Source organism: Phyllobates terribilis, unplaced genomic scaffold, assembly GCF_046119375.1.
Source record: "Phyllobates terribilis strain yellow unplaced genomic scaffold, ASM4611937v1 Scaffold_8__6_contigs__length_399053987, whole genome shotgun sequence".
NCBI classification, from domain to species: domain Eukaryota; kingdom Metazoa; phylum Chordata; class Amphibia; order Anura; family Dendrobatidae; genus Phyllobates; species Phyllobates terribilis.
The window spans coordinates 296,258,452-296,279,263 of record NW_027362768.1 but is presented as its reverse complement, the minus strand read 5'-3'; the positions used below and the strand labels follow the sequence as shown (position 1 = coordinate 296,279,263).

Below are 20,812 nucleotides of genomic sequence, written 5' to 3'. Positions count from 1 at the left end.
CCATTGTACCGTATGGAGCTCAACATTTTCTAATGGCTGCCCTGACAATGTCGAAAATATTACCTTTTCTCCAGAGAAAGATTTTTTTATAACAGGTAGTAAATCATTTGTTAGAAAAGAAGCTTGAGCATCCAGAAAGCTGATTCCTTGAGGTTCATGTATGTCTACTTCAATCTAAAACACAAAGAATAAAAAATGTTATGGTTTGAAGAACTTATATTTGGTTGTATTGTTTCTCTCAAAGTCACTATTTTTTTCATATATTTTAACCTAAAAGCAAAATTGGCTAAATAAGAATAGTTCATATTAAAAAACTGTAACTGATCAAAGCATAACTAGCAATACTGTATATGAGTCGTTGTCTTCCAGGAATCCTACAAAACACTTAAAGAGCTTGACTCATTAAATGGAATCAGTCATCAGGTTTTTGCTACCCTATCTGAGAGCAACATGATGTAGGGGCAGAGACCCTGATTCCAGTGATGGGTCACTTACTTGGCAGCTTCCTCCAGTTTTGATAAAATTTCAGTTTTAGCTTCTGCAGATCTAGCAGCTCTCTAAATGCTGAGCTCTGTATAACCCTGCTCACACCACTGATTGGCAGCTTTCTGTGTACACTGTGGATAGGCAGAAAAGTGCCAATCAAAGGTGTTGGCAGGATTATGCAAAGCTCATGAATATGGAGGACTACATGAAGTGTCGTAACTAGAGTCTGATGCAAAATTTGGAATGAGACCCTCATCCTGATTATATATATGTCCTCCATCCTGGTATATATCCCCATCCTGGTATATATGTCCCTTATCCTGGGCCCCATCCTGGTATATATCCCCATCCTGGTATATATGTCCCTTATCCTGGGCCCCATCCTGGTATATGTCCCCTGTTCTGCTGCTCTTCTTTATTGTATAGATAGAAATAAACCATTATACTCACCAGGGCGTACATAGAAGTCATGGGGCACCATAGCATAAGTATAATGCACTCCCATAGTCTTTCCTATAGTATTATGCACAGCCCATAGTCCTCCATATAGTGTAATGTGACCCCCATAGTTCTCTATATAGTATAATGTGCCCCCATAGTCCATACGTGTAGTATAATGCATAGCCCATAGTACTCCATATAGTATTATGCAAAGCCTATAGTCCTCCCTACAGTATAATGCTCCCTCCATAGCCGTCTATATAGTATAATGCACAGCCCATAGTAATACATGTAGTATAATGCACAGCCCATAGTCATCCATGTAGTATAATGCACAGCCCAAAGTCATCCATGTAGTATAATGCACAGCCCATAGTCATCCATGTAGTATAATGCACAGCCCATAGTCATCCATGTAGTATAATGCACAGCCCATAGTCATCCATGTAGTATAATGCACAGCCCATAGTCATCCATGTAGTATAATGCACAGCCCATAGTCATCCATGTAGTATAATGCACAGCCCATAGTACACCATATAGTATAATGCACAGCCGATAGTCATTCATGTAGTATAATGCACAGCCCATAGTCATCCATGTAGTATAATGCACAGCCCATAGTCATCCATGTAGTATAATGCACAGCCCATAGTCATCCATGTAGTATAATGCACAGCCCATAGTCATCCATGTAGTATAATGCACAGCCCATAGTCATCCATGTAGTATAATGCACAGCCCATAGTACACCATATAGTATAATGCACAGCCCATAGTCATCCATGTAGTATAATGCACAGCCCATAGTCATCCATGTAGTATAATGCACAGCCCATAGTCATTTATGTAGTAGTATGACCACGGTCACTGTGTACTCACTGATTTAAAAATAAATAAATTCTCACCTTCCCTCCGCTCCCAGCCACGCGGCGACCTCTTCTGAAGCTGGCACATGACTTCAGCGTGCAAGCAACAGGAGCACATGACGTCACTGTCATGCTCCCCCGGACACGTGCACGCCGACATCAGCTGCTGGACCCGATGGGTCTGTGTGCTGCAATACACTTCAGCAGAATGTGCATCTGATAAAGTATTTGCTGGTGTCAGTGGGCCCCTCCCCCACCGAGCCCGGTCACTGCGGTGACCCCTGCGACCGCAGTCATTACACCCCTGACAACATGGCAGCAGTTTACTAGTCTTCTAGTGTCAATCTCCTGCTGCTAAAATATGAAACTATAGCAAGTAGCCCATCACTGGAATCAGGGTCTCTGTCTCCACATTAAGCTGCTCTCGGATTAATTAACAAAAAACTGGTGACAGATTCCTTTTAAAGACAATGCCCTTAAGGCCTCATTCACACATCAGTATTTTGCATCTGTATTTTGTATGCCAGAACCCAAAGTGGAACTTATAGAGAAAAACTATCATTGAAAATGACACGTGTTCTGTGTTTTGGAGGCACTCCTGGTTTTGGCATACAAATACTGATGCAAAATATTGACGTGCGAATGAGGCCTTATACAGGAGCCAAGATAATAAACAAACTGCTGATTGTGCAGGGTGAAATTTCTTTTGACAGCTACGGTAATTCCCTTGTATTGTTGCATTGGCTACTATAGGGGAAATGTAATTTTACATGCGGCCATTTAAATGAATGGCTGTCATAAAATACCTGCATTTAAAGAGGTTAAAAAATACAGAAATGCATTAATGAATGAAATAAAAATTTTCATGCATATATATTAAGACCAACTAATTTCCTATAGCCAATGTGACAAACTTAGTATTAATAGCACCAAAAAGAGTGCATACATCCCTTAGGGTACAAAATTAGTCAAAACACCAAATTGCTCCGGGGAGCAAATAGATCCCAAACATTAAGGGACGTTAAAACTTCACTTTTATTCAAAATTAATCATTAAAGAAGGTCAAAAGGCTAAATATTAAAACTATTGCAGCATAGGTCACATCTTTTTACTTGTCATTCACACCTAAATCAGGTGTCAGATTTTTTAGCAACAAATCTCCCTATACCTGTCAGTATACCCAATGCCGCAGCTGCAGCCTGCGTTAACACTGTATTCATTGGGTATCCTTATTGTCGCCAGCTACAAAGACCTATGCTACTTATTAAAAGAACTGCATGGCCACCCCAACAAGTTTCACCCTCACAGGCTTCCTCAGGGAACAGTGGTAGCCAGTATTGCTGTATATACAGTACAGAGCAAAAGTTTGGACACACCTTCTCATTTAAAGATTTTTCTGTATTTTTTTGACTATGAAAATTGTACATTCACATTGAAGGCATCAAAACTATGAATTACCACATGTGGAATTATATACTTAACAAAAAAGTGTGAAACAACTGAAAATATGTCTTATATTCTAGGTTCTTCAAAGTAGCCACCTTTGGCTTTGATGACTGCTTTGCACACTCTTGGCATTCTCTTGATGAGCTTCAAGAGGTAGTCACCGGAAATGGTCTTCCAACAATCTTGAAGGAGTTCCCAGAGATGCTTAGCACTTGTTGGCCCTTTTGCCTTCACTCTGCGGTCCAGCTCACCCCAAACCATCTCGATTGGGTTCAGGTCTGGTGACTGTGGGGGCCAGTTCATCTGGCGTAGCACCCCATCACTCTCCTTCTTGGTCAAATAGCCCTTAAACAGCCTGGAGGTGTGTTTGGGGTCATTGTCCTGTTGAAAAATAAATGATGGTCCAACTAAACGCAAACCGGATGGAATAGCATGCCGCTGCAAGATGCTGTGGTAGCCATGCTGGTTCAGTATGCCTTCAATTTTTAATAAATCCCCAACAGTGTCACCAGCAAAGCACCCCCACACCATCACACCTCCTCCTCCATGCTTCACGGTGGGAACCAGGCATGTCGAGTCCATCCGTTCACCTTTTCTGCGTCGCACAAAGACACGGTGGTTGGAACAAAAGATCTCAAATTTGGACTCATCAGACCAAAGCACAGATTTCCACTGGTCTAATGTCCATTCCTTGTGTTCTTTAGCCCAAACAAGTCCCTTCTGCTTGTTGCCTGTCCTTACCAGTGGTTTCCTAGCAGCTATTTTACCATGAAGGCCTGCTGCACAAAGTCTCCTCTTAACAGTTGTTGTAGAGATGTGTGAGGCATTGACCTGGTCTCTAATCTGCGCTGCTGTTAACCTGCAATTTCTGAGGCTGGTGACTCGGATAAACTTATCCTCAGAAGCAGAGGTGACTCTTGGTCTTCCTTTCCTGGGGCGATCCTCATGTGAGCCAGTTTCTTTGTAGCGCTTGATGGTTTTTGCAACTGCACTTGGGGACACTTTCAAAGTTTTCCCAACTTTTCGGACTGACTGACCTTCATTTCTTAAAGTAATGATGGCCACTCGTTTTTCTTTACTTAGCTGCTTTTTTCTTGCCATAATACAAATTCTAACTGTCTATTCAGTAGGACTATCAGCTGTGTATCCACCTGACTTCTGCACAACACATCTGATGGTCCCAACCCCATTTATAAGGCAAGAAATCCCACTTATTAAACCTGACAGGGCACACCTGTGAAGTGAAAACCATTTCCGGTGACTACCTCTTGAAGCTCATCAAGAGAATGCCAAGAGTGTGCAAAGCAGTCATCAAAGCAAAAGGAGGCTACTTTGAAGAACCTAGAATAAAAGACATATTTTCAGTTGTTTCACACTTTTTTGTTAAGTATATAATTCCACATGTGTTAATTCATATTTTTGATGCCTTCAGTGTGAATGTACAATTTTTATAGTCATGAAAATCTAGAAAAATCTTTAAATGAGAAGGTGTGTCCAAACTTTTGGTCTGTACTGTAGTCAAAAATACAATATCCTTTGGAGTCCCACCACAGCCTGTGTTTCAACGGAGCTTTGTGATGACATAGCAATCCGTTAGCATTCTGTGATCATGTCTCAGGGAGGCCAAAGGTCGCATGGAATGATATACCCGCATGCTAGCGCTCTGTTAATGCTGCTGTCAGAGATTGACCGAGGAATTTAACTGACACGGGCAAAGCTCAGTAGGAGCCCGGACTGCTCCCCTTAACAAGGGGCTAAAAGGAAGGGCCGCATGACTTAGTTGGGCAGCTAGGCCTGAATAGTTGGCAGGTAGGGGTTAAAGTGTTCATTAGTGGGGTTTGTGGGGGAGTAATTGGGGGAGGAGCAGTAGGTAGCTATTTTGAATAAGCTTACCTGATAGGCTGGTGGGTGGTTCTGCGGGGATCCAGATAAAAGTGGGGGCGTTTGGTGGATGGTCATTCTGTTGTGGAGCTGAGAGGTGAAACGTCCCGCCCTCCCGCCCCTATCATATGTTTTGGTTAATGTAATTGCATTTTAATTGTCACAGCAATCGGCATAAAAGGAGGGGGGTTTTGAAGGTGGTGGCTGCACTGAAGGACGGTGGGAGTCCAGTGCCGGGATTGATTCATGAGATGTTTGAAGATTTAAAGTAGAGGCGGGTCCCTACTGGGCTAGGTCCCAGCGAGACTACTTGGTTCGGGCAGCAGACAGCTGGGTGCCCCCGAGCCAGTGCGGTGCAGCTGGGGGCAGTGGGGAATAGCTGTTCTTGCACCACATTTTAAATGGGGTTCAACCTTCACCTCCCCCCTCCTTTTGCTGGTTATTTAAGAATGTTGTTATTATAGTTTATTGAATAAAAGAGGCTGCTGTGGCCTTAATATTCCAACGTCATGCAGTGTGTTGTGTTTTTATTTAATAGATAAGTTGAAGGGTTTCAATGGGCACAATGGGCCCATAGTCACACATTACGAAGTCATGCTCCCTCGCAGCTGTTAGAGGCATTTTCTGGCTGTACCTCGCAGCCATTATCTGACGGTATGGCGCTGGCTCAGCCTGCTTCATCTACCTGATCCAGACTTGCCCCGTACATGTATGACAGATGTCGAGAAGGGGTTAAGAATGAATGGAGTGGCAGTGCGCACGATCGACCACTGCCTAATTCACACACGGAAGAGCCCCGTTCTCAAAAGTCCTAATGGTTTGTACCCCCAACAATCGGAAAACTATCAAAATTTGAGAATACCCCTTTAATTATATTACTACATTTGAACTACTACTACTACTACTGCAGGAACTGTACCTCATATTTTCTGATAAGAGTTTTTGGTTGAACTTTGATGAACATTTCATATTTTCCAAGGTGACGTTTCAGCATTTCTTCATAGACCAACTCAAATGTTACTTTACTCTCTGAAGCCACATTGACCGACACAGTAAATTTCTCCGTCTTTCTGCCAGAGGCCCTGTAAAACCAGTGATCATTACTTTATATAACAATCCCAAATCCGAAAAAGTTAAGACACTCTATAAAATGTAAAGAAAAAAAGAATGGAATGATTTGGAAATACCTTGTGGTCAGATTTTATTCATAACAGAACATAGAACACAGAAGGTGAAAATTAGACATTTTTTTCATTTTATGTTAAAAAAATTAACAAATTTAGAAATTGATGGGCAGCAACATCTCAAAACATTCAACACATCGCAACACATTCTATTCAAAGGTATCCAATCCTGAGGATGCGGATACCACTGACCTTATCAAGACAGGCTTTGGGCTGGTGGTGGGCTGGTCCCATGAGGTACATAGTGGCTGTGTGGTCTGCCAGTATAGACAGTACACCCCAGCACTAGATGACTCCCCTTATGAGTCTTCTCCAGCAGGAGACGATCCACATGGGTAGGCTCTTATAGTGAATATACGCTAGCAATAAATCAAATAGTTAAAATATAACCTTTAATGTTCTATATTAAAAAGTACCAAGTACCCATAGTTCTGTCCTTGTGTCCAAACAACATGTCCAGATGCTTTTGCGCAGTATTGGACCAAGCACCTCTTTTTACATCAACACATGAGCTTGTCCATCGTGTCCGTACATATATTTCCTATGGCTGGGGGTTATGGCCTCTCCCCCATAATTGATATAGGGTGTTTTGATTTTTACTATAAACATCATCTCATTAAATGTATTGGCCTAAAGGCTTTTTGATTGGTGTTTAAGCACTATTTGGCCTGCTTGTCTTGAGGGAGAACTCCCTCTGTATGCTGCCCATTTCTCTGTTTGAAAGACAGCATCAATCAGGGATTCCTGAACATGCCTCTGCTGGCTTTGGGGCTAGCTTTTGCTGTCCACCATCAGTTTGTGCCTCCCCCGTTCTGAAGGGGTTCATTTCCCTGGGAATGGAATAATTTTAATTCTTTGGTGCTGATATTGTTCTCCATACAGGGATACACATTAGTGATGAGCGAGCAGTAAATGTGGTTCAGTGGTTTCTCAAAACCTACCCAGATCTGCCAGAGATGCTTGTGAAAGTACGCTGCGTGTGTGCACATTTCAGAAAGTCAGCTACAGCTATGCCACCATGGCAGTGCTTCAGCAGTGTTTGCAGCTTCCAGCTCACTGACTGGTGTGTGATGTCACCACATGTTGGAAACCAATGTTGCAGATGTTGGGCAGGATTTGTGAGCAGCAGAGGGCTGTTATTGAGTACCAGCTTCAACACGACCTTTGGAATTCAGGTCAGTCTCCAAACATAAGAGCTCATGAGTGGGCATGGATGTCTGACCTCTATGCCATCCTCCAAAACTTTGAGGACTCCACCAAGATAGTAAACGGCAATGATAATAAGCTTCACCATCCCGCTTCTCTGTCTACTGAAATGCTCGTTGCTCAAAATCAAACAGGAGGCATTGCAGGCGGAGCAAAGAACTATACAGGGTGATGCTACACAGCCCAGCCTCATCTCAATGCAGATTGAGTGATAATGAGGAGGATGAGGAGGAGAACATGGACAGTCATCCTCTTGGTGAGGACAGGGAAGTCTTGGCTGTCTTGGAAGTCTTGAACCTCTCAGTCTGTGGGAAAGCTGTATGAGTTTTGCTTAATGATGATGTAGCACCCCGAGGGTTCGGCTGCTACAGGGGTATTGCACCTCGAACCAGAGGTGTGGTATTCCACTCCCGGGTAAGGATGGAGTGTGGACTAGGGCTCAGTAAGCTGCATGCACCACACACACCCCATTTCCGAGGGACAGCTCAACGGTGCTCCCACTAGACAGAAGTGCAGGCACGACAGCATCTGTCCCTGGCTGGAGTGGGGCGGGGGGTGGAATACCCAGTGGTGTAGGAGCAGATAGGGGTGGGTCTCTGGGCATAGGTAGGAGCCCATTGGTTGCAAGTCACCTGGGCTCGGGTGTTAGAAGGAGGTATATAAGGTGGGCACCATCTTAGATCAGTGTGCAGTCTGAGGAGAAGTCACAGGAAGCAGAGCCTCTGCATGGGCTCTGCTCCCCAGGCAGGCCTTGTCAGGAGGCTGAAGCCTGAGAGAGAGAGTGAAAGGAGAAGGAACAGAAAGGAAAGTAAGAAAGGAAGCAAGGAACAGGAACACAGAGAAAGGCCCAGAGACACGAGTGAAGAAGGAACCCTAAGAACCCACGAGATAACGGGTGAAGGGTTGGCAGAGCAGGGTACCGGAACCCAAATTGGTGGAGGCGACTAATCCTCAGCCAAAACCGGAGGTTGTGACCACATCTTGGTGCGACCCCTCACTACATCCACCAGGAAAGCATACCACATAGGGTCAGGGAAACCGGAGAGAGGTTTCGCCAACAGAAGGCCCGAGGAAGCTGGACAAAGGTGGGTCACTGGTGGGGACGGCCAGAGAAAGGAAAGGAAGGGAGTCCTGTGCCACGCTCTGTAATTGCCTGGGAGTTGGTCGAGCCCATTGCCTGGTGGACGCAGCACGGCTTGGGCAGTCACCGCCGGTACCGAGGTGACTAGGACCAGTAAAGAACTGTGAGTAAAGCATTGGAAACTGCAACCACACGTCTCTGTGTTTCATCGCCGCACCAGCACCATTAGTACTGGGACGCTCCCACCATCACTACCATCATCTACTCTAGCTGCCCTGAGGCAATACTTCTCCCGTGGGGAGTTATCCCATTCTGGGTTGCGCATATAACATCAGCCTCAGCGGTCTGCAGTGCAGCGGCGGTCCCCACTGACCGCAATCCACGGGTGGCGTAGTCGGACAATTACAATACAAATAGACTGCCACTGGTTTGACCGCCCTGGGCACGGACCGGGTCAGCGCCACGGAGACTACAACCCCCAGCATCTTACAGAAGGCCCGGCTCCGGGTTCCCCAGCACAGGCCCAGGGGGCGCGTCAATGACCTTCAGTGGCCTAAACCATGGCTTTGCTTATGCATGTTATTTCTCAAAATGCATTACAGATCAGGCCATTGCCAAGAATATGGCAGTGGTGAAATACAACCCTCACCAAGAAGCAGGCCTGGCTAAGAAAAGTCTGCGTGAAGGTTCTCGGACACTCTATGGCTGTATTTTTACTGTGGACTGGCTCCAGCAATCTATAAGACTTAAGATCTGCAATCTGGCACCTTGGCAAAGCCAAGTTCTGTTCTCCCTCTGATATCTAACTGTCACAGGTATGTCAGGTTTTACAGACAGTCATATGGGATCCGGCTGTAGAAGGTTGCTGCATTTGGCCTTGCAAACAACTTCCTGATCTTTTCATTATCTCTAGGACCCAATGGTGATCTTCACCTTGCTTGGGGATTATACTTTTAGGACTAAGCGGGTATCCTCAAAGTCTGCTGCTAATTACCACACCCTTGCTGGATCCTTAAATACACTCAGTTTCGCCAGAGAGTTTCTGGTCATAGTTTCCTCTTCTATTCAAGCCTGAAAATCTAGTAGTCAGCTAGAATTTCCTTGGAGTTCCTTTGTGGGTTGTAGCCATGTTCTCTTCGGTTTCATCTTAAAGCTAAGTGTATTCCCTTGTATGTTTCCCTGGTTTGTACTTTTGTTTGCAGTGGGGCTGACAAGTGCTCACCCCTTCCCCTCCCTACCTACGGCCTAGCTCTAGGGCCAGCTAGGACTAAGATATCCTGCTCAGGGATAGGTGCGGAACCTACATAGGGTCAATAGGGATGTCAGGGTGTCGTTAGATCTGCTTAGGGGTCTCCACTCTCCCTTTCCTTAGTTGTAGGGCTCCCTCCTCTGTTTCCGTCGTTATACAGTGGGTTCTCCCCATACCTAGCTTGACACTAACAAACAGGTCATGCTGGAGAAACTTGCACCTACTGCCACTCAGTGTCTTCATCTCCTTTGAGAGAAACTGATCTTTGGGCAGCCAGTCTACCAAATAAAATTCCTGAGATGGAAATTGTGGATGGCTTTGCTTCTGGTACTGGGTGCTAATACCAAACCACGGTGTGCCATAATTCACTGGATATTCCTGTCTGGTTGGAGACAAGCTCTTCCACGGAAAAGTACCAGTGTCAAGAAATGACAAGGGGATGTCTGGCGGATGACACAACACACGGATGCAGCGGGAGATAGAGGGGGAAGAAGGGCCCCAGTGGTAGGGAACAAGGGAAGGGACACCTCCTGATACCAACTTGTGTCTGTCCCTAGGCTCCCCTATCATCCCTAGATGGGCCCTCCCCCTCCATTGCACGATCACATGCCTAAGCCCTCGCTGGCCCTAGACTTAACCTGGCTAGTGAGCAGGCCAGGGAGACACTAGTCTCACCACTACAACAGGACAACACAAGGAAGGGAAGACAAACAATGGGAAGATAACAGCATAAAATACACTTATCTCTCCAACAGAAATCTTCACTGCTGCAATAGCAATGAACACCACAGCTTCTCCAGAGACTGGCTCCTTCAAAGAGGTCAGCATAGAATGAACTATAACCTGCCATCAGGATCATGTGGCTATTTAAAGGGAGGTGGGAGTGGCACCAACCAACATCCACTGACCACTAACAAAAGGCTGCCAGCAAGAGACTAACATTAACCCTAACTGAACCAAAAGGAAAAAACTACATTTAAATTACAGCATAGCCAGAGCTGCCATGAATCTTCAAATTATTCGTGACAACCAGCAAGCTAAGGAAATGGTGGCCTCCATCATCATGAAGGAGTTTGCTCGTTGTCTTGAAGACTGACCACTGCTGCTGTCAACCTTGTGAACATTGTGTTTAAGCTTGATTGACCCAGGGCCCGCAATCCGCTACATTGAGAGAATGTGTTCCGTTCCAGGGTCCGACTGGGTCCCGGCTTCCACAATATTAACCCAGTGTGCCGTCAGTGAGATGTACCATCCCTGGCCACAAGAACTTGTCCACGTGTCTGTGGTTAGGTGGTCCTTCCCAATAACTGAGTTGGTGAGGGTACGAGTAATGTTCTGGGATCCGTGCTGGTATAAGGCGGGGACAGCACATCGGGAGAAATTGTGAAGGCTGGGGACCGAGTACTGAGGGACAGCCACCGCCATGGGGTTGCTGAAAGCTTCCACCTCCACGAGCCTAAAAGGCAAAATTTCTAGTGCAAGCAGTCGAGAAATGTGGCAGTATACTATTGTGGCTTGTGGGTGGCTACGTATTTGCACTTACGTTCCAAGGACTGGGGTGGGGACAACTGAACGCTGAGGGACATCTGAGGAATATGCCGACTCCAAGTAAAAAAAATCTCGATCCACACATTCCTCAAACAAGAATCTGCAAAAACAATTGTGCATGTCCGCAATCATCTCCCACCTTGACTACTGCAAGCTCCTACTCTGTGGCCTCCCTTCTACCACTCTCGCACCTCTCTAATCTATCCTAAACTGTACTGACCGACTAATCCACCTGTCACCCCGCTATTCCCCAGTTTCTCCCCTCTGTCAATCCCTGCATTGGCTCCCCATTGCCCAGAAACTCCAGTTGAAAAGCATAACTTTGGCATACCAAGCCATCGAAAACCTGTCTCCTCCATACATCTGTGACCTAGTCTCCCTGTACTTACCTGGGCGCAACCTCCCATCCTTACAAGATCTCCCTCTCTACTTCCCTCTTATCTCTTCTTGCCACAATCGTATACAAGACTTGGCCCGTGCATCTCCTCTACTGTGGAACTCTGTACCCCAACACATCAGACTCTCGTCTACTGTGGAAACCTTCAAAAGGAAGCTGAAGACCCACTTCTTCTGCCAAGCGTACAAACTGCAGTAACCCTCGATCCACCATACCGCTGCATGTCCAGCTGTACCCTCACCTACTGTATCCTCACTCATCCCTTGTAGATTGCTTGTGCTCCCTCATGGGCAGGGTCCTCTCTCCTTTTGTGTCAGTCGGTGACCTCTTTTCAAATGTAAAGTGCCATGGAATAAATGGCGCGATAATAATAAATAATAATTATACTACTTGTACTCTGGGCCAATTGATGGCACTTTCGTGGTGTCTGACCCTAATTTGATGTGTTTTGGCAGCTTTTGGGCCCATTTGAAGGTTTTCTGTATGCGTTCGGTTTTGCCCCCATTGAATCCAATGGGGTTTGGATATGTTCGGCTAATGTTCAACGAATTAATCGGCGAATGATGCAAAATCGGCGATCATAATCCGAACCGAATATTGAAATATTCGCTCATCACTGTTAGCGATAAGCAAGTGTGCTTGCGACTGCTCGATACTCGATCGAGCATCGAGGTGCTCGGGCACGCTCATTACTTTATCTAGTATTGCGGGTGCTCAAGCTCCATGCCCGAGTACCCAACCCGTATGTTTTGTGGCTGTTAGACAGCCAATAAACATGCGGGGATCGCCTGCCATACACAGTAATGCCGTAGCCATGTTGGCTACTTGCATAACTGTGATTGGCCGGCCGCATTGCATCATGTGGTCATATGAGACCCGGTGACGCGAAGCTAGGCACACTGTGTTCAGGAAGCAGTTCAGGGAGAGTTGTTATAGGAGGGAGAGCTTATGTTTAACATAATAAATAAATAATTTAAAAGATTATGTGGGTTCCCCGTAATTTTTGATAACCAGCTTAAGGCAAAGCAGATCCATTGTTATTTGGCTCTTCCCAGCCTAAAAATACAAGCCCGCAGCAGCCCCAAAATTGGCGCTTCATATTAGATGTGCCAATTCTGACGCTTTGCTCGGCTCTTTCCGATTGCCCTGGTGTGGTGGCAATCGGGGTAATTCTTTTTGGGGTTGTGTAATGTCAGCTGCCATCAAGTCCAGGGGTTAGTAATGGAGGGGTGTCTATCAGACTCCGGCATTACTAACCCAGTATTAAAAAATAAAAACACAGAAAAAATACTTTATTTGAATAAAGACTCCCCCACACTATCCATCGTTCACCACTTCATTATCAAAAATATTCCCACAAAGATCCTTCGTCACAGTCCACATTCCCCGATGTCTCCTGCGTCTGTGAATAGCAGTAAAGCACTGCTATTCACAGGCATTGGGTAGTGACAACAACTCTCATCATCATCGCTGGCTCAATGCTGCGCTCAGCGAAAGCCAACAGCTCTAATTAGAGTTGTCCTCACTGCCCAGCGCCTGTGAATAGCTATACTTTACTGCTATTCACAGACGCTGGAGCTGCATTGGGGGAACGTGGACTACATGGGAGGAGCTTCATGGGAACATTTTTGATAATAAATTGGTGAATGAGGAATAGTGTGGGGGAATCTTTATTCAAATAAAGTATTTTTTCCTGTTTTTTTTTTTGATTAGTGAGCTAGTAATGGGGTTGGCATATTGGACAATTCTCCATTCTTAACCCCTGGGCTTGATGCCAGATGACATTACATAGCTGACATCAATCCCCAAAAATATTACACTGATTGCCACCGCACCAGGACAATAGGAAAGACCCGGGCAAATTTCCAGAATTGGCGCATCTAATGGATGCGCCAATTCTGAAGTGGCTGTGGGCTTGTATTTTTAGGCTGGGAAAGGGCCAGTATCCATGGAGCTGTCTGCTGTCTGCTTTACCTTGGCTGGTTATCAAAAATACAGGGGACCCATGTCATTTTTTTTCATTTATTTATTTATTTATTTATTAACATTGTTAAAACATGTCAAATGATGACATTGGGTGCTGGGGAACAAGCCAAACTGCTCCAGGCCCTGGCTACTCTTAAACCAGCCCAGCCCTACATGTTCTGCTGCTCCTTGGTGGGGTGTCAAGCTGGTCTGAGCTTTCCTAATGCCAAAAATAGGCAACAAAAGGCTTATAGCATTCCAATACTAGTTGCATTTTTTAACAGTGTTAACTCAATCAATGGTCCCCAGGAAAGTGTAACGGCTTACCCTCAGGGCTCGTGCACATGATCGTATTTTGGTTGGAGTGCAATCAGACAAAACTTCGGATCACACTCAGACCAATGTTATTCTACGAGACTGTGCACATATCCAATTTTTTCCTTGGACAGAGCAGTCTGAGGAAAAAAAATTGCGGCATGCCCAAGTTTGATCCAAAATTCGGATGACAATGCGCCATGTAAGTGAGTCCTTGGAAAACATCAGATGACATCTGAGTGTGGTCCGATTTTTACAGACTGACAGAATAGAGAAGATGGAAAATGTTTTTTAACATCTTCTCCACGCCTGAGAAAATTGGATCACACTATGCTGACACTTAGATCAAACTGTGATCAGAGTTTAATCAGAGTGTGACCAACATAATTAGCCCGATTGTCTCAGGTGAGAGAATATATACTGGTGTGAACCTAGCCTTATTTCCAGTAATTAGAATTCAATATTCTCACTTTTCCCCTATGAATACATTCAAAATTTATTTAGGAGGATTAGGATTTACCTGACCAGTCCGGCTGTTTGGCCCTTAGATACAGCTTGATCATACTGTTTCTTTGCAGCTTCCTTTTCTTTAATTACTCCCGGATATGGTACTCCGTCTATTATCCTGTAATATCCAATTGCAAATGATATATAAATGTATGGAATACAAATTACTAGCACATCAATGGCGATGCATTCGCCAATTTCGATTAATATTACCCTAGATTAAAATGCACAAACTTCATTAAGAGTCATGAGCCTATTGGGCATATCTTTTTTATCACCATGAGGTTGCATAAAAAATTGTAGGCCGTTTTTGCCAAAAGTTTTATGAAAACTGCTTGATGAATTGGGCTTAATATGAATATTTTTAAATCAATTATTTTTCTTGAAGGGTCCCCATAAAAATAACATTAATGATATATCAAATTCAGTAGTGGACATACTATTGATGCAACCTGTGCAGGTGTAAAGAGGACCAATTGATTAGGAGGCCCACCGTCATCTTTAAGCTAATAAAGGCCATACTTTAGAATTGCTAGTGAATTTTAAGAGTGAAAGAGTTAAGTTCTTTATGATGAGCTATGGGATAAGAGAGGCCTGTATACAGCTGTTGCGCAGGGGCCTTCTGTTGTTTTGTGCTTGCTCATGGTCAAATCAGAGGTGTCTGGTAGTTGAATCATCTAGCGTTGAAGAAAAATAAGAAGTTTCCCAAAGAGACAAATACTTTTGCAATGAATACAAGCCCCAAGAATTGTCCCTTTCTCATTAGTAAGGGACTACTAGCGGGAAAGCCACACCAATGATTGCTATATCTAAAAATTGAAAACTGTTTTGAAAGCAACTGTGCAAAATAAATAAGGTATCAGAAACATAAGTCGGGAGCACTTTTCTTAACAACATCCAATGTCCTACATGATTTAATCTGGGGGTCCTAAAATCCAATGGCGACTACATTTGCATGATACCCAAGTATTGATATTTTAACCCTAAGTCAATGGTATTGCAAAAAAAATGTTGTACAGTACTTACATGGTGAAATTTGTAATGAAAGCTGTTTTGGGCAGATCCACATTAAAGTTGGCTTCTTTCGATACATTGGCTCGATTAACAGCTCTGCTTGTGATGACATTATGGGCAAAGCGAGATGTCACCTGACTGTTGATAAGTACACTGTAGACTTCGATATCATCCAACGGCTGCAGGGTACAAAATACATGGATGTGACTAAGTTATTATTGCATCCAGAAATTCAGGTATAAAACTTTTGGGCTTTTTTCTTAATCTGTTACTATAACAAAATAAGTAGTATATTTCTGTCAACCATATATATGGAAAACCTTTACATTACCTGTAAAACAAGCCCATCTATACAATGTTCATAACCAGGAATGACAACACCGATCTGTTTTATTTTTTTGAATGTCCACGAAAATGTTGGAGAATAAAATTAGACATCAGGAAATGAATTATTTGACATTTTTTAAATACTATGATAAAAAGAACTCAGCACTCTTTTCTAAATTGCAAAGTATAATTCTGTTTATTGTGCAACAATCCAAAAACGTGATGTTTCGGTCAGACTACGGCCTTTTTCAACCATCGTATTGCAGTAGCTGATTACATTGGAGAAAAAAAGCTGAATGAGTGGTGGTACAATCATTCTGGTGAGAGGCGCTGGATTTCTACTAAGGGAAATCACAAAACTTTAAAAAAGAGAGGCAGCTGTATGTCACAAGTTTTGTAATTCAATCCTTTTACTTATGAGAATTTTGGTACTGCACTTGGGAAAAGTATTTTTTTCATCTTCCCACATTACTAGCAATGACAGCTGGAGCTTTTCTTATTTTTAAGCAAATATCACTATATGAGGTCATGTTTTTTTGCGCAATGAGTTGTACGTTTTTTAGGTGCCATTTTTCCACACACAAAGGTAAGCACTAGTGATGAGCGAGCACTAAAATGCTCGGGTGCTCGAAGCTCGGGTCAAGCACATTGGAATACTCGGGTGCTCGACCCAAGCAACGAGCCCAATGTAAGTCTATGGGAAATGCGAGCATTTTTCTGGCGGTCCCCGCTGGCGGTCTGCAGAAGGTCAAAAATTGCCCAAATCGATGGGAACAGTGCTCAATTAAACGTCAGGCAGGCAGAATATATAGGCAGACAGGCAGGCAGGGTACATAGGAGGGTGCATGAAAAACATAGCAGGGCACTTGGAACACACTAGTGCCCTCCGATTTTCATGCACCCTTCTCTTTAAAAAAGCCGGCCGGCAATTCAGCAGCGGCATACACCGGTACCCGACAATTTAGAACAGAAAGAATAGAGCATCACACATAGATTAGATAGATAGAAACATGTCAGTCACATATATAATAAGTACAGTGATAGTGCTGATTACTGTACTTGTCATTTAGTGTTAAAATAAAGGATTTATTAAAAAAAAAATTGTCGTAGGGTTCCCCATAATTTTAGTCTCTAGCGGAGGTTAAGCAGACGGCTGGGGCAGATGCTTGAAGCCTGGGAAGGGGGTAATACCCACGGAGCTTCCCAGGCTACTGACATCAGCCCCCAGCTGAATACCTAGCCTTTACTAGCTATTAAAATGGGGGACCCAAAAAAAAATGACGTGGGGTCCCACCTATTTCAATAGCTAGCAAAGGCTAGGCAGACAGCTGGGGGCTGATATTAATAGCCCAGGAAGGGTGCCATGAATATTGGCCCCCTCCTAGGCTAGAAACACCAGCCGTCAGCCACCCCAGAAATGGCGCATCCATAGGATGCGCCAATTCTGGCACTTAGCCTCGCTCTTCCCACTGCCCTGTAGCGGTGGCAGTGGGGTAATAGGGCTGGGGTTGATGTCAGCTTATAATGCCAGCTGACATCAAGCCCATGTTAGTAATGGAGAGGCGTCTATAAGACACCCCCATTACTAACCCCATAGTCAAACTTAAAAAAAACACAAACACCCAGAATAAAGTCCTTTAATTGAAATAAACACACAATTCTTTAATACTCTAAATTAAACCATACTTACCGTATCGCCCATTCCAGCTGAAGCCAATGTCTTCTGCAATAAAAGTAAAATAATAAACCAACCTCATCCTTACCTTTCCATGGTTCCCAGGACGGCTTCGGCTCTGCTACATTCACATGACAGGCTGGATCGCAGCCGATAGCTGCCATCCAGCTTGCCATGCCGCAGACACTGAGAAGCGCAGGCATGCTTGCGCTCCTCAGTGTCTCGCTGTGACGGCATCCAGATGAGCCGAGTTCATGTCCAATGAACTCAGCTCACCTCATGCACGTCACTGACAGCGTGGGAGAATTCTCCTGGGAATACGGCGTCTGCAGACTGCTCAGGATGTATGGCGACCACTTTGTCGGAGCCAGACTGTCAAACGAAGCTACCTGCCTCCCTCCATCTAAGGCTGCCTATCCCCCGCTAAACCTGCCTGACAGAAGCTAAAGCACACGTGGAGCCCAAACGACCAAGCGTCCACACAACACCATCACAGCTCAATGATCAGAGCGCGCCGCCATGTTTGTGGGCGAGCTGTTTAAAGATTAAGTCCTGTGCACCTTCGCACTATTGGTGACGTCACCCACTACCAATCAGGCGGTGCCAGGTCACTGGATCAGCTGACTCCCAAACCACCAATAACGGTCCGCCATGTCACGGGCATGCTCAGTGCAGAGAATCCTGGACTTAGGCTATAGCAGCTCTGTTTCCCTCCGCAACCTACGCTTCATGTTGCTAGGAACAAAGACCCGAGAGACAACTTGTACATCTCATGCACCAGCTAGGCGTTGGGACTGACGACGATGCTGAGCAGCATCAGCACCAGCTGGACTGCCATGGGAGACCACAGGATCCACTGATGGTTCTGAACCCATTTCGAATCCAGCAAACACCCGACGCCTAACACTTCCGCTGTTGTGCGTGTAAGAGAACCCCCTGTTGTGCATGCAAGGCAATCCCCTGTCCATACTGCATGCAAAGATGCCCCCTCCTCTCAGTCTTCACTTGTTATGGCAGTTTCTCAAGAAACAGCATCAACGTCCATGTCCCACCGCAGCGTTCAATTGTCCATATCCCAGACCTTTGAACGAAAGTGCAAATTCGCAGCCAACGCCCCACAGGCCACAGTCCTAAATTTGCACATTTTACGACTGCTTGCATTGGAAATGCTGCATTTTAGGCTGGTGGAGACGGAATCCTTCCGCAACCTTATGGTGGTGGCCGTCCCTCAGTACTCGGTCCCCAGCCGACACTATTTTGCCCGGTGTGCCATCCCCGCACTACACAAGCACGTGTCCCAAAACATCTGCCGTGCCCTCAACAACGCAGTTACTGGGAGAGTCCACCTGACAACGGACACGTGGACAAGTGCTTGTGGCCAGGGGCGGTACATCTCCCTGATGGCACACTGGGTAAACATAGTGGAAGCCGGGACCCAGTCGGACCTTGGGACGGAACACATCCTCCCCACACCGAGGATTGCGGGCCCTATGTCAGTCAGAGTTGCCCCCACAGTGTACAACTCCTGTGCATCATCCTCCTCCTCATGTTCAGCCTCCATCTCAAATATCACCACATCAGTTACAAGCTGGAAGCACTGCAGTACTGCCTCAGCCAAGCGGAAACAGGCTGTGCTGAAACTCATAAGCTTAGGTGATAAACCTCACACTGCTTGTGAGTTGTGGACAGCTGTGAAAGAGCAGGCAGATCTGTGGCTGAGACCGCTGAACCTACATCCAGGCATGGTCGTGTGTGACAATGGCCGTAAACTGGTGGCGGCTCTGAGGCGAGGCGAGATCACACACGTACCATGCCTGGCGCATGTGCTTAACCTCGTGGTTCAGCAGTTTCTTAAATTGTACCCCGAGTTGCCAGAACTGCTCGTCAAAGTACGCTGCCTGTCAGCTCATTTTTGGAAGTCGGCTACAGCTTCCGGCGCCCTTGCTGTGTTGCAGCAGCGTTTACAGCTTCCGGCACACCGAATGGTGTGTTATGTTCCCACACATTGGAACTCTACCCTTCACATGTTGCAAAGGATTTGTGAGCAGAAGAGAGCAGTCGTGGAGTACCAGCTGCAACAAGGCAGTCGATATTCAGGTCAGACTCCACACATAAGACCTCAGGAGTGGACCTGGATGTCAGACATATGTACCATCCTGACAAACTTTGAGGAGTCCACCAAGATGGTGAGTGGCGATGACGCCATCATTAGCGTCAGCATCCCACTTGTCTGTCTTTTTCAACGCTTTCTGCAGAGAATTAACGAGGAGGCATTGCAGCCAGAGTATGATGAGATGGAACAAGAAGCCGTAGCGGGCGATTACACACAGCCCAGCCTCATCTCGTCCCAACGTGCATTGGGGGACAATGAGGGAGAGGAGGAGGAGGAGGAAGAACAGGAGCTGGTATCATGCGCTTTAGACGGTAGTACCTGTACAACTGTCATACCGTCGGTTCAGCATGGGTGGCCTGAGGACAGGGGGGAGGAGGAGGAGAGCATGGTCAGTGGTCATCTTGGTGAGGACACGGAAGTCTTGCCCATTACCAGTCTGGCACCCATGGCTGACTTTATGTTACGCTGCCTTAACCGTGACCCTCGCGTTGTCAAAATGTTGGGTGACAGTCATTACTGGTTGGTGACACTTTTAGACCCCCACTACAAGGAGAACTTTCACTCTCTTATTCCTGAGGTGGAGAGGTCTACAAAATGGGGCAGTACCAGAAGGCCCTTGCTGCAGAACTGTTAAAAAAATTCCCATCTGAACACACTAGCGTCAGAGGTCACAGTTTGTTGCCCAACCAAGGCATACAGGCGAGAAAGACGCAACTCCAATCCAGCAGAGGCAGGGGAACACTGTCAACATTCTGGGACAGTTTTCTGAGACCCGCCCAGCTTACAGGCCCTGAGGTGCGGGGTACTCTCACAAGGAGTGGAAAGTTTCAAAAATGGTGAGGGAGTACCTTGCCGACCGTACCAGCGTCCTCCGTGATTCATCTGTGCCTTTTAATTATTGGGTATCCAAGCTGGACACTTGGAATGAACTCGCTCTGTATGCCTTGGAGGTCCTGGCCTGCCTTGCCGCTAGCGTGTTATCGGAGCGTGTTTTTAGTGCCGCTGGGGGAATTATAACTGATAAGCGCACTCGCCTGTCAACTGACAATGCTGACAAGCTGACCCTTATCAAAATGAACAAGGGCTGGATTGGGCCAGACTTCTCATC

At 45.6% G+C, this 20,812-nt stretch overlaps 1 protein-coding gene across 1 annotated transcript in view; it reads right to left on the bottom strand.

Moving 5' to 3' along the window:
- The window catches only part of LOC141157341 (inter-alpha-trypsin inhibitor heavy chain H3-like), a 308,234-nt gene that overhangs the window by 267,891 nt on the left and 19,531 nt on the right, over positions 1–20,812 (bottom strand). Inside the window, exons 3-6 of the mRNA XM_073644460.1 lie at positions 15,602–15,768; positions 14,589–14,693; positions 6,043–6,205; positions 64–174 (exon numbers count right to left, since the gene is read on the bottom strand). Of these exons, the coding sequence (XP_073500561.1) occupies positions 64–174; positions 6,043–6,205; positions 14,589–14,693; positions 15,602–15,768 (546 nt within the window). The remainder of the gene's footprint in view (positions 1–63; positions 175–6,042; positions 6,206–14,588; positions 14,694–15,601; positions 15,769–20,812) is intronic.